The following is a 13642-nucleotide window of genomic DNA, read 5'->3' on the forward strand; positions in this document are numbered from 1 at the left end:
GCATTTTGACATATGCCATCATGAATCTACTTATTCATGCATTTGGTATATTCTATGAGTGTACTGTATTCTTATAGTTTTCATAGTTCCAACGTTTCCTATAATATTTCAATGCTTTTACATTGAAAAAATTGATGTTGATAAAATTGGGGAAAACTTCATTCCTGGTTGTTTTGTAAATTTTGATTTATCCTAAAGGTATATGGAAAATCTAAAGCCACCAGATTGGATATGACACATGGTGGGATAATCAAGGATAGCACAGTGATATTCTGTATTTTGACCTATTCTCTTCATATATTTCCAACTATTTCTCAATACCTAGCTCTGAATAGTCAAGGGTTTGACATAAAATCCCTGGTGTTTCAGCCTGATGTGATTTCATCTCAGGAATGAATAATCAAAGTAAGGGTAATGTGGTGGACTAACGACAGTGCCTTCCCGGGGTTCGTTCTGGTTGGTTTTTCAGACCGGCCTCACTTAGAGCTGGTTCTTTTTGGGCTAATCTTGATCCTTTACCTTATGACCCTTTTTGGAAATACTGCCATCATTCTAGTGTCCCTCATGGATGCTAAGCTCCATACTCCCATGTACTTCTTCCTCTCCCATCTTTCCTTCCTGGACCTCTGCTTTACCAGTAGCATAATTCCTCAGCTTCTAGTCAACCTGTGGGGCCCAGATAAATCCATCACCTATGGAGGCTGCGTGGTTCAGCTGTATGTCTCCCTTGCATTGGGATCCACTGAGTGTGTCCTCCTGGCTATGATGTCCTATGATCGCTATGTGGCTGTCTGCCGTCCCCTCCATTACACTGTCTTAATGCACCCCCGTCTCTGCACAACCCTGGCGTCTATGGCATGGCTCAGTGGAGTGGCCACTACTCTGGTACAATCCACTCTCACAATGCAGCTGCCTTTCTGTGGGCACCGCCAAGTTGATCATTTCTTTTGTGAGGTTCCTGTGCTCATCAAGTTGGCTTGTGTGGATACCACTTTCAATGAAGCTGAGCTCTTTGTGGCTAGTGTCTTATTCTTGGTGCTGCCCTTGTCACTCATTCTGGTCTCCTATGGTTATATTGCTCACGTGGTTCTCAGGATTAAGTCATCCACTGGACGACAGAAAGCATTTGGGACCTGTTCTTCCCACCTCACGGTTGTCATCATCTTCTATGGAACCATAATTTTCATGTACCTGCAGCCAGCCAAGAGTCTATATAAGGACCAAGGAAAGTTTGTTTCCCTCTTTTACACTGTGGTAACCCCCATTCTTAATCCTCTTATTTATACTCTGAGGAATAAGGAAATGAAGGCAGCACTGAAGAAAATTCTTGGAGAAAATTATGATTGAGTGGGACTTTCTGATTATCAACAGACAATTTGGGAGAGCCATGTTAAGATTTTTCTTTTAATGGATAATGATTCAGGAAATGACTGTGTCATGTTCTTGACCCTGCAAATGAGTTTCTCTAGAAAAATTTTTTAAATGGAGCTTGGATTTCAGATTTGGACATATTGAGTGATCTGAATATTTTGGATATCCTTGAGTCCCTTTCATATGGGGTTGCATATTAAGCAACATAAATTAAAATGAGATTGCTCTTCTAGACTGCTTACTATTTATAATTTGTTCTGTTTCATAGTTTTAATCAGATATTACTAAATGAATATTACTATAGTTTTTCCTTTGCAGAGATTGAAATATTTTGTGTTTAAATAAATAATGCAAAGTGCAAATTCTAAACTTCATTAACTATGTTTTTTCCTTTCGACTAACCATGGATTCCATTTGGGCTCCATTGCATACTGAGCTGACCTCCATGGGTGCACATCTTAGAAGTGTCTGAGCTTTTGTATTTCTCTCTTCACTGTGTTTTTGACCATAGCAACTCCGTTATGACTTACTTTTAAAACAAAATCTTTACACAGGTGACTCGCAGATTTACATTTCAGCGTAGGCATTTTCTGCCTATATCCTCATATTCAACCATGCTCATTCAACTGTTCTGCCTGTGTACAGTAAGAGCAACTTGAAATATCACATCTCATCTAAACTACAAGCTCCTATTTCTGTTTTTTTCTTATGATTTTTAGTATATGTATCTCTGGCCCTTTCTCTCACCTGATTTATGTAACATATGCAAATTTGTGAACCATACATTTATTGTATCTTACTTGACTCACTTCCTTTCCATTTTAACCATCATCTGTCATGGGGAACCCTGACCTGGCCTCCCCACTAGATAAGGGGCACTCATTTAATGACTTAATAAGCACCTCTTTCATACCTTTGTTCTTCCATACATTATGAAGTTTGTACAATTTTTAGTATCTTGGAACTTAAGTGTCTCTTAAGAACTGTATTAATTTATTCAACAATTATCGAGATATGGGCACAGATTTTACAAAAATCAGTACCTACACTTTTACAGAGTTTATACACTAAGGGTCCAACTCAATTTTTGGTAGCTTTTCTCTATGTGAAAGCATCTATTATCAGATGATCAAAGTCAATGTTATGGAAAATGTTACCCTAATTTTTAGCAAGTTATTTATAAAATTAAATCTGTATCAATTGAACTAAAAGAGTAATAGCTACACATTCTTCTTTTCTATGGATTATTGGCACTAAATTGATAAAGGTACAAAGCAACATTATCTGGGCAGTGACAATTCACTTTGAAGAAGGATGACAAAGTTTTTATTATACTCTAAATTACAAGTATATTAATAAGTGCAAGAGAAAGGAAGGAATCTATGGGTGACATTTAAAAGGATGGTATCTTGTAACTGAACTCAAATATTCTTCAAATGGTACTACTCAATCAACCCAGAAGACACCGCCTTTGAAGTTAGTAGATTTATCCACGTGACATAGTACAATGTGGTTGGAAACAGAGTTCTTCTTTGTACTGAAGAGGCCACAGAGTATCTCTGAACTGCAAGTAAAATGGGACTTAGTGACCTAGACAAAATATATCACACAGGAAAATGAATCAATTAATCAAGATACAGAGTTTGGAAATTGTTGGCAAGCATGATCACACAGGCAATGAAGGGAAAATGAGGACACTTGATTTTAAATAATAGTAAAACAAAAGTTAATTTTGTTTTACTATTTTTTAAATAATTTTTGAATTTAAAAAATTTTAAATAATAAATTTTAACATGTTATATTAAATTAGTTTTAACTGGTACATAATCACAAAAATTGTATATTTTGATGAGTTATCATTTGATGTGTCAAATTTTTTTACCCTTCTTCAAAAAAGTTGAGGTATCATAAGAGCAGAAAGTAGGAATAGGAACAGAAGTATTAATTCATCTTTGTGAGCATGTATAGGGGCAATTTAGTATGGCAGGAGTAGCATGGCATACTAGATGGAAATGATGACTGTGGGGCATTTTTCCACGACACACCCAGAATACTGTGCTTTAGACATTTTCATCAGTTACATTTCCATGGAGGAAAGATGGTAATTCTCTAATCCTTCTGGGACTTAATGATGTCATGTCAACACTCAGCCATTTCTCCTTCAGAGCACACACTCTCCTGACTGAGGAGGTTGTCCCTGGAGTTTCTCACACTCAAATGATTTTTTTGACGTATGGAGGGACTGGAGTGGCTCACTTTCTTCTGACACATTGCCAAGCAAACTCCATCCCCTAATTTAGAAGCCACAGAACTTGGTCATTTGAAGGAAGTGGGTCCATGCTATGTCACAGACTGCATGTATAGTATGGCATCTTCTTCAGCTATTGCAGATTAAGCCCCTACAGAAGCAGCTTCTAGCCTCTGTGATACTACGCCAGTGTGCCACACTCCCAGAAGATGGTTTTGACATCTTCACATAGCCTTCCCAATAGAATAGAACAATCAGGTATTATCATCCTACACTTACTGAGGTCTGTCTGATTCATGTGGTAGTCAATCACAGGACTCCATGCTTCACTTTCTCAAGACACCAAATGTGTGTCTTAGTTTGTTCTTTCTTGAACAGCGCCAGTGTCTCTGGGACCTTCACCTGGGAATGTCAGCTTATTTCACTCAGTTCACGGGCATGTGGAGATACGGTGGAGAAGGAAGTAACTCTCAAGGGTTGAAAGAACGTTCTTGGCCAGGAATAGGTATGTAAACAGAAGTTACCAGGTCGAGTCATGATGGTCATCTGTATGTTTTATTACATGCAAATGGTGATATTAAAGTGATCAAATAGAATTATGAAATCTTTGTATTTCAAATTAGTCCTTTCATGATTTTTCTATTTTAGAGCATGCCTTCCTTCCTTCCTACCCAGTAAGAGTGAGGCCTTGCCTTTAAACTCTGGTGCTGAAAATAAAAAGGTAAAAACTTGTTAGCTAATAGTGTTTATGACTTTTGGCCTAGAGTTATCTTTATTTTGCTTGAAAGAGAAAGTTGTATTTAAGACTAGTTTCACATTTGTGTTTTGTTGTTGGATTTTGACAATGAAAAAAGAGTCTGCAAGAATAAAGTTTAAGTTACTGTCACATTTTATCCCCAGTAGAAATGCCTTCCTAGTATATTCCTGTCATTTGCTGTACTGTCTCATTCAGCATGGTGAATTAATTTGCTGTGAAGTGTCACATATAAACGTCATATAAAATATATGAAGCCAAAAGGTAATTAAATGTAAAGTTACATGTAATAGTGTGAAATAGATAGTCATAATAGACCGAAGCATCTAATTATAAAAATGTTTATTTTTATTTTGTTAGTTGTGTGACATTTGTGAGTTTTATGATTTACTCTCTTACTAAAAATAAATATATACTTGGACACACATACACAAAAGAATAGAGTGAAGGATGAATGATTCACAGTAATATTTGTATTTTTAAGTGTATTTTAAGAAGCATAATAATTTATGGGCTCAGTATGGTATGCACTTTCAATGCCCATACTTTAAACACAGTGACATATTTATGATTGACTGAAAAAAATCAACAATAGATAGGAAGGACAATATAGGGGTTTGCATCATTTACTGACTCGTGTTGTGTTTCTAGAGTACCAGGATCATGAGTGGGCATGATCTGAGTAGGTTGGGGAAGATATGAGTGCAAGCGTGTGATGAGCTGCACAGGGTATCCATCAAGAAAAGGGGGCAACAGATACTGATGTTCCAACCAGGAAGGACACTGTGTAGCAGGAAAACATTTGGAAGTTTGCAATATTTTAAGAGATATTTTTGGGCCAGAAGTACACTCAAGTTTTATCATGACTATCTCAGTTTTGAAAGGTAGAAAATAATCAGTGGGTGGGAATTCAGGAAGGAATTGGACAACTGTATCTTCAAGGTTTTAGAGGATTCTATATCATGGGCTGCCCTGGGGCCATTGTGTATTGGTTCAGGAAAAAGTCCAAATAGATCCATGTGAGGAGATCATTTCAGCTTCTGGTTCCAAAGGTCTGCTCTCACAGTGGTTTAGAGTGCATATCATATACATGTGAGATAAAAAGAATAGGTTGCACAGAAAGAAGAAACAAACTCAAGGGTGCATCAGCATTTAGGGAATGCTGGAAGGAAAATTAGTTAGACCTTTGGTTTTGGTATTTTTAATGTGCTATTAGATTCTCCCCCAAGGTTTAACATAGTGATTTTAAGAATCATAATCCATGATTATTTTGTTAATTTAAAAAATTTTAGATGTTATTTTTGTTTTTATTTTCCCACACTTGAGTAGCTTTTGTATGTGGTATTTTATTTCCCAGAGCTTGCTACATTTTTTACCTAGTTTTCCCAAGTTTAGTGATTTGTAGGATGGGTTACAGAAAAGGACTTTGTGATGGGTGCAGTGGCATATGCCTGTAATCCTAGCTACTTGAGATATAGAGATAAGGAGAACCTTGGCTAGAGGTCAACCCAATGAAGAAAGTTAGTGAGACCCCATTTCAACAAACAAACTGGACATGGTGGCATATGTCTGTAACACAGCTTTGTGGGAGGAGTAGAATAGGAGGATTGCATTCCAGGCTGGTCTGAGGAAAACTTGTGAGATCCTATCTGAAAAATAACTAAAACAAAAGGACTAAGGCATGGCTCAAGTAGTAGAGTGCCTGCCTAGTAAGCATGAGTCCCTGAGTGTCAGCTCCAGTACTGCCAAGAAAGAAAAGAAAGAAAGGAAGGAAGGAAGGAATAAAGAAAGAAAGAAGGAAGGAGGGAGGGAGGGAGGGAGGGAGGGAGGGAGGGAGGAAGGAAGGAAGGAAGGAAGGAAGGAAGGAAGGAAGGAAGGAAGAAAAGGCTTAGTGCTCTGTATTCATGTGATTTCAAGTGGCAACTTATCAGACACATAATTTGTGGAATATGTGATAAAGGCTTATAAGCATTCCATAATTTTAGGAATATTCCTGTTTATACTAATATTCTCTTATTTTGGTGAACATAGCAATACTGCATCCACTAAAGCAATATTTATATCCTAAAAACTTGTTTCTTAGAACTGATTTAAAACTGTGCAATGTACCTTGGAAGATATTTTCTCTGAGTCCACTCTTGGGTATTCACCAAAGCTCATCATTGAAAGGCCAGAGGACATTTTGCAGGGCACGGATATGCATGACCAAGAGAGGGAGTAACAGGAAATGTTGCACATGTATTTGAAGAAAATGAAATTATAAAGGAAACACTTGACTCAGTAATAGACAGACAATTGTGTAGTACAATGAAGAAAGCTGGGGACAGAGTGTGGGATAGTAAGGAGGATGCTTCAGGGTGTTTCCATTTTCTCATTGGAAGCTTGTTAAGGAGAGTCTATGTGGCTGTGACTCCTAGTAACCACATTATTAATTTACTAGTGCTATTAATAAAGCCATATTAAACTGGATGATAGAATCACACATGTTTGAGGCAGGTCCATTTTGGCAAAAGATCAGGCAGTTCACAGTGGTAGACCTTTTCATTTGTTCATCTGATAATGATATCAACTATATACTAAGTGACTACATCTGTTTTATGCACTCCAGGGAAAACAAAAGAATTATAAATAAATAGATATAACATGGGTGAATGACTTTTGAGAGGTTATTCTGTTCTGAATGCTCTATGGGCCACAAACTCATGTTATGTATGCTCCTTGGCTTTATGAATTACACAAACTATTGTGATTAACACACATACAATTTACACAAAAGCAAACAAAGCAAAACAAACAAAAAACATTAAAAAACAAAATTATTTCCTTATCAAGTTTTCTTCTTTTTTTGTGGTACTGGGGTTTGAACTCAGGGCCTTATATTTATTATGCAGGTATTCTACCACTTGATCCACTCCACCACCCTCATCAAGGTTTCTAAACTATGTACTATGAACAAAGGTTAGGGAGTGTACAGTGCTGGGGATCAAACACAGGACTTCATGCAGACTTGACAAGCACTCTGCAACATGGATAAATTCCTAGCATATAAAAGACCATACATTGAGAGAAGAATCCTTGTAAAATGTGGGCAGAAAGGAAGGAGTGACCTCTTTGCAGTTACATCAAAGCCATATTTTCATAAATCTTTATTGGAAATCAAGCATCTCTTTAATTACATACTTACAAAAAAGGTCCCAATTTTGAGGTCATGTTTATAATGCAAATTATTCCAGGAAGTAGAAGTTTATGATTGTACCCTAGAAATAATATTTCTTTATTAAAAACTACTTTGGGTACCAGAAGTATTTTGGGTCCTCATAAAAAGAAGCAAGTAAAAAAATAAAAACAAACAAGAACTGAGAGAAGGAAGAGGAAAGAGACAGAGTACTGAAGGAACAGAGGCAGGGAGTCAGAAGAAAAGGATTAAGACACAGCTGTCATCACTTACTTAGTATGTGCCTTTGAGCGGCCAGGTCACATAAGCTCTCAGGAGTTGGTTTTTAATTAATGACAATAATATATGCTATATTTCAGTCATGTAACCTGATAATAGATTTTCAAATATTGGATATGATTATGTAGTTGGTAAGTACCGAAGTTAAACTTCAGGTTCCTGTCTCTAGACAGAATTACCTGAGTTTCTACTTTTCTGTATCTAGAAAGACAATAATGTACAGAGGTTAATTTTATTAGATTGAAAGGATGATTTATTTCTGAGCATCAGAGGATAGGTAAAAATTAAGAGGTATATTGTACATTTCTTCAGAATACACATATTACAAAAATAGATAAATATATAAATAGATGATAGATAAAAAAATATATAAATATCTTCTAAATCTGTAATGTACCATATGTTTTTTGTGGGTAATTGTCACTTACTGACCTTCTGTGATATGTCATCATTCTCAGCTATGCCTCAGCCTTCAAGATCATACTTTGTATATGGGGATGGTGAGGAGTGCCAATGAGAGCAGCTTGACAGGTTTCATTCTGTTGGGATTTTCTGACCATCCTCAGTTGCAGAAGATTCTATTTGTAGTCATCCTGATCTTGTATTTACTAACTATTTTGGGGAACACCACCATCATTTTGATCTCTCGCCTGGAATCCAAGCTACATACACCAATGTATTTCTTCCTCTCCCATCTCTCTTTCCTAGACCTCTGTTTCACCAGCAGTGTTATTCCCCAGCTGCTGATAAACTTGTGGGATCCCATTAGACCCATCAGTTACGGAGGCTGTGTAGTTCAACTCTATGTCTCCCTCGCATTAGGATCCACTGAGTGTGTCCTCCTGGCTGTGATGTCCTATGATCGCTATGTAGCTGTCTGTCGTCCTCTCCATTACCTAGTCTTAATGCATCCCCATCTCTGCATGACCCTGTCATCTGTGGCATGGCTTAGTGGAGTGGCTACCACTCTGGTACAATCCACTCTCACCATGCAACTACCCTTCTGTGGGCATCGCCAAGTGGATCATTTCATCTGTGAGGTCCCTGTGCTCATCAAGTTGGCTTGTGTGGATACCACTTTCAATGAGGCTGAGCTCTTTGTGGCTGGTATCCTCTTCCTGATAGTGCCTGTCTCATTCATTCTGTTCTCCTATGGCTACATTGCTCAAGCAGTGTTGAGGATCAAGTCAGCTGCTGGGAGAAAGAAGGCATTTGGGATCTGCTCCTCTCACCTCATAGTTGCCATCATCTTCTATGGAACTATCATCTTCATGTATCTGCAGCCAGTCAAGAGTCAATCCAAGGACCAAGGAAAATTTGTTTCACTCTTCTATACTGTGGTGACCCCCATTTTTAATCCTGTTATTTATACTCTGAGGAACAAGGAAGTGAAGGCATCACTAAAGAAAGAATTAGGGAAGATTCTGGGAGTAAATTTCACCTGATTGTTAAAATAATTTTTAAAATGATACTGCAGTGAACATCTTTTGTGTGGAAAAATGGTATAGCATGTTTTTAAAAAGAGATTTTTTTTTTGATTCAGAGAATTATTTATTTATTTATTTTCCTTTTATTATTCATATGTGCATACAAGGCTTGGGTCATTTCTCCCCCCTGCCCCCACCTCCTCCCTTACCACCCACTCCACCCCCTCCCTCTCCCTCCCACCCGCTCAATACCCAGCAGAAACTATTTTGCCCTTATTTCTAATTTTGTTGTAGAAAGAGTATAAGCAATAATAGGAAGGAACAAGGGTTTTTGCTGGTTGAGATAAGGATAGCTACACAGGACATCGACTCACATTGATTTCCTGTGCGTGTGTGTTACCTTCTATGTTAATTCTTTTTGATCTAACCTTTTCTCTAGTTCCTGGTCCCCTTTTCCTATTGGCCTCAGTTGCTTTTAAGATATCTTAAAAGCCAGTACCATGCTGTTTTTATTCTTATTGCTTTGTAATATAGTTTGAAGTCAGGTATCGTGATACCTCCAGCATTGTTCTTTTGACTGAATATTGCCTTGGCTATTCGTGGCTTCCTGTGTTTCCATATGAATTTCAAGGTAGATTATTCGATCTCTTTAATGAATGTCATTGGAATTTTGATGGGAATTGCATTAAACATGTAGATTACTTTTGGGAGTATCGACATTTTTACTATGTTGATTATACCAATCCATGAACATGGGATATCTCTCCACTTTCTATAGTCTTCCTCAATCTCTTTCTTCAGAAGTGTATAGTTTTCCTTGTAGAGGTCTTTCACATCTTTTTTTTAGGTTTACACCTAGCTATTTGATTTTTTTGAGGCTATTGTAAATGGAATTGTTTTCATACATTCTTTGTCAGTTTGCTCATTGTTAGTTTATAGAAATGCTTATGATTTTTCTATGCTACTTTGCTATAGCTATTGATGATGTCTAGAAGCTTCTGAGTAGAGTTTTTTTGGGTCTTTAAGGTATAGGATCATGTCGTCTGCAAATGGGGATATTTTGATAGTTTCTTTCCCTATGTATATTCCTTTTATTCCTTCTTCTTGCCTAATTGCTCAGGCTAGGAATTCCAGTACTATGTTGAATAGGAGTGGAGATAGTGGGCATCCTTGTCTGTTTTCTGATTGTAGAGGGAATGGTTTCAGTTTTCCTCCATTAAGTATAATGCTGGCTGTAGGTTTGTCATATATAGCTTTTATAATGTTGAGGTACTTTCCTTCTATTCCTAGTTTTCTTACAGCTTTTATCATGAAATGGTGTTGGATCTTATCAAAGGCTTTTTCTGCATCTATTGAGATGATCAAGTGGTTTTTGTCTTTGCTTCTGTTAATGTGGTTTTTTACGTTTATTGATTTTCGTATGTTGAACCACCCCTGCATCCCTGGGATGAAGCCTACTTGGTCGTGGTGAATAATCTTTTTGATGTGTTGTTGAATTCAGTTTGCCATTATTTTGTTGAGGATTTTTGAGTCAATGTTCATTAAGACAATCGCCTATAGTTCTCCTTTTTGGAGGTGTCTTTGCCTGGTTTTGGGGTAAGTGTAATACTGGCTTCATAAAATGTGTTAGGCAGTTTTCCTTCCCTTTCTATTTCATGGAACAGTTTAAGGAGGGTTGGTATCAGTTCTTCTTTAAAGGTCTGATAGAATTCAGCAGAGAATCCATCAGGTCCTGGACTTTTCTTTTTGGGGAGACTCTTGATTGCTGCTTCAATTTCATTTTGTGTTATAGATCTATTCAGGTGATTAATTTCCTCTTGGTTCAGTTTTGGATGGTCATATGTATCTAGAAATCTGTCCATTTCTTTAAGATTTTCAAATTTATTTGAATATAGGTTCTCAAAGTAGTCTCTGATGATTTCCTGGACTTCAATGGTATTTGTTATTATCTCCCCTTTTGCATTCCTAATTCTACTAATTTGGGTTTTTTCTCTCCTCATTTTAGTCAGGTTTGCCAGGGGTCTATCGATCTTGTTTATTTTTTCAAAGAACCAACTTTTTGTTTCATTATTTCTTTGTATGGTTTTTTTGGTTTCTATTTCGTTGATTTCAGCTCTTATTTTTATTATTTCTCTCCTCTTTGTTTTGGGATTTGCTTGTTCTTGTTTTTCTAGGAGTTTGAGATGTATCTTTAGGTCATTGATTTGGGATCTTTCAGTCTTTTTAATATATGCACTCATGACTATAAACTTTCCTCTCATTACTGCCTTAGCTGTGTCCCATAGGTTCTGGTAGGTTGTGTTTTCATTTTCATTGACTTCCAGGAACTTTTAAATTTCCTCTTTTATTTCATCGATGATCCATTCTTCATTAAGTAATGAGTTATTTAGTTTCCAGCTCTTTGCATGTTTTTTTTCTACTTTTGTTGTTGAGTTCTACTTTTACTGCATTGTAATCAAATAGTATGCATGGTATAATTTCTATTTTCATATATTTGCTGAGACTTGCTTTGTGCCCTAGGATATGATCTATTTTGGAGAAGGTTCCATGGGCTGCTGAGAAGAATGTATATTGTGTAGAAGTTGGATGAAATGTTTTGTAGACATCAACTAGGTCCATTTGATCTATTGTATATTTTAGATCTTGGATTTCTTTATTGATTTTTTTTTATTTGGAGCTTTCCTGCTCCTGGTTGCTGGGCGTGCACTTCCACTCCCACCAGAGGCTCTCCAGCCAGGCCAGCTTGTTTATTTACAGTATCTGGAAGGATTCCTTTCCCCCAATCTTCAGCGCTCAGTGCACCTCACCCTCTTTCCTGTGTGTCTTTATTGCTCTTATTGCTTATTACTCAGTTTCTCTTTTTTTCCCAGGGAGGTGGTTGGTCTGTCCAGGGGGCTATGCTGCTCTGGCCCAAGCTAGTCTGTGGGAGTACCGCATACTGCAAAGCTCACTTGGTCCGTGTCTTCCCAAGCTGTCTGGGCGCCAGCAACTGGCTACCCTGGGGCCCTCCTGGTTTCTCCATTTAATGTAAAGTGGAGATTCTCTGCGCCGGCTGGAGGTGTGGAGGGGTCAAAGTTATGCCTCCTCTCAGTTATTATGCCTGCAAAGTGTGTCTTCAGCGTCTCTCCAAGATTTCACTATAGGAGGCTCACTTTCTGCTTCCTCCCTCTAGCCACCATCTTGGAATCCTCTGAACCCAACATTTAAAGAAGGTAGACAATAGGAAGAAATTGCCACAGCATCAGTCACTCTAAGAATTTTCTTCAGATAATTTTAGTATCAAGTTCCTTTGGAGCAAAGAAGGATGCTTATAGTTAAACCAAGTTATGACCAAGTTATGTGTTTTCCAAGGCACAAGTAAAGGAATTAACTTTAGGTAAAAGAAAAATGTTCCTTACCGTGTCTGGAATAAAGGAAGAAGTGTATAATGGAAGTAAGTTCTTTTAAATCTACATCAGATAAATCTTCATATTTTCTATATGAAGAGTTCACAGGATGATATTAAAGAGAGAAAAATCCTTCACACTAGGGAAATAAGTGATTCATTCTTTCTGGATCATCAGGAGAAGTTAGTTTTTCTACTAATTGTATACTGAGGTCACAAGCTTTCCCAGAGGACAGAATAACCATCAACAGTGGCACTCCCATTAGCTTGCCAAATCTGCCATTTCTGATTCACTTTTCTCTCCATGTTTTTATTACCACTAAAATAGTCCCTCAAGGTAAGAAAATTAGCTCATGATACATGTTAGATATTGTGTTAGAAACATGATTCTTAAACATTATTCTGAGTTGTTTGCAACTCAGTTGTGTGTCTGAGAAACTTGTCCAATACAAAATAACAAAGCTAAGAAAATATTATATAACTTACTTCCTGAATGTGGGAAAAATAATGACAAGTTTAAATAGCCTTGATTGTAAGAATTCAATCTGCTGGAGTCTAAATTGAATACATATTATTTTGAGAGTTTTTTTAATAAAAATTAATATCAACCAAAGAGTTTCCATTACTTTTTAGTTTGTCCTATCATTAAGGGTATGGCGTTACTGAGTGAGGTAGGAAAAGTCTCTGGATTTTAGTTTTTATCAAATTGTGGATGGGACAATTTTTTGGTATTCCTTATAAGTACAAGTTGATATCATGCAATTAGTATAACTGATTAACATATTTGAATTAAGCTAAATTTTATTTATAGAAACAACATAACTGATAGATAATGGATATATAAGTATTGATAGATAGCCAGAAAGAGGAAAAATGAGAGAAGTATACATTCAATTCCATAATACCATAACTCCATAACTCAAGTGAAATACTCAGTTCCAGGTGATTTCATCCTGTTGTTAAAAAATGTTACTGATCAGAATTTTCATAAAGAAAAGGAGCA

The 13642-nt window shown here is 37.0% G+C and overlaps 2 protein-coding genes across 2 annotated transcripts; both read left to right on the forward strand.

Annotated features, from left to right (window-relative positions):
• The first annotated feature begins 414 nt into the window (after positions 1 to 414).
• Positions 415 to 1347, forward strand: LOC109674985 (olfactory receptor 2G2-like). The gene has a single exon (XM_020151836.2). It carries the CDS (start codon positions 415 to 417, stop codon positions 1345 to 1347), a length of 933 nt encoding a protein of 310 aa, XP_020007425.1.
• Positions 1348 to 8318: 6971 nt separating this feature from the next.
• On the forward strand, positions 8319 to 9272 carry LOC109674984 (olfactory receptor 2G2-like). The gene has a single exon (XM_020151835.2). It carries the CDS (start codon positions 8319 to 8321, stop codon positions 9270 to 9272), a length of 954 nt encoding a protein of 317 aa, XP_020007424.2.
• Positions 9273 to 13642: the final 4370 nt, after the last annotated feature.

The sequence above is a fragment of the Castor canadensis genome, chromosome 15 (genome assembly GCF_047511655.1).
Source record: "Castor canadensis chromosome 15, mCasCan1.hap1v2, whole genome shotgun sequence".
In the NCBI taxonomy this organism is placed as follows: domain Eukaryota; kingdom Metazoa; phylum Chordata; class Mammalia; order Rodentia; family Castoridae; genus Castor; species Castor canadensis.

Excerpts from the sequence above, each read along its gene's own strand:
- LOC109674985 (XM_020151836.2), top strand. The coding sequence starts at position 415 with ATGTGGTGGACTAACGACAGTGCCTTCCCGGGGTTCGTTCTGGTTGGT.
- LOC109674984 (XM_020151835.2), top strand. The coding sequence starts at position 8,319 with ATGGGGATGGTGAGGAGTGCCAATGAGAGCAGCTTGACAGGTTTCATT.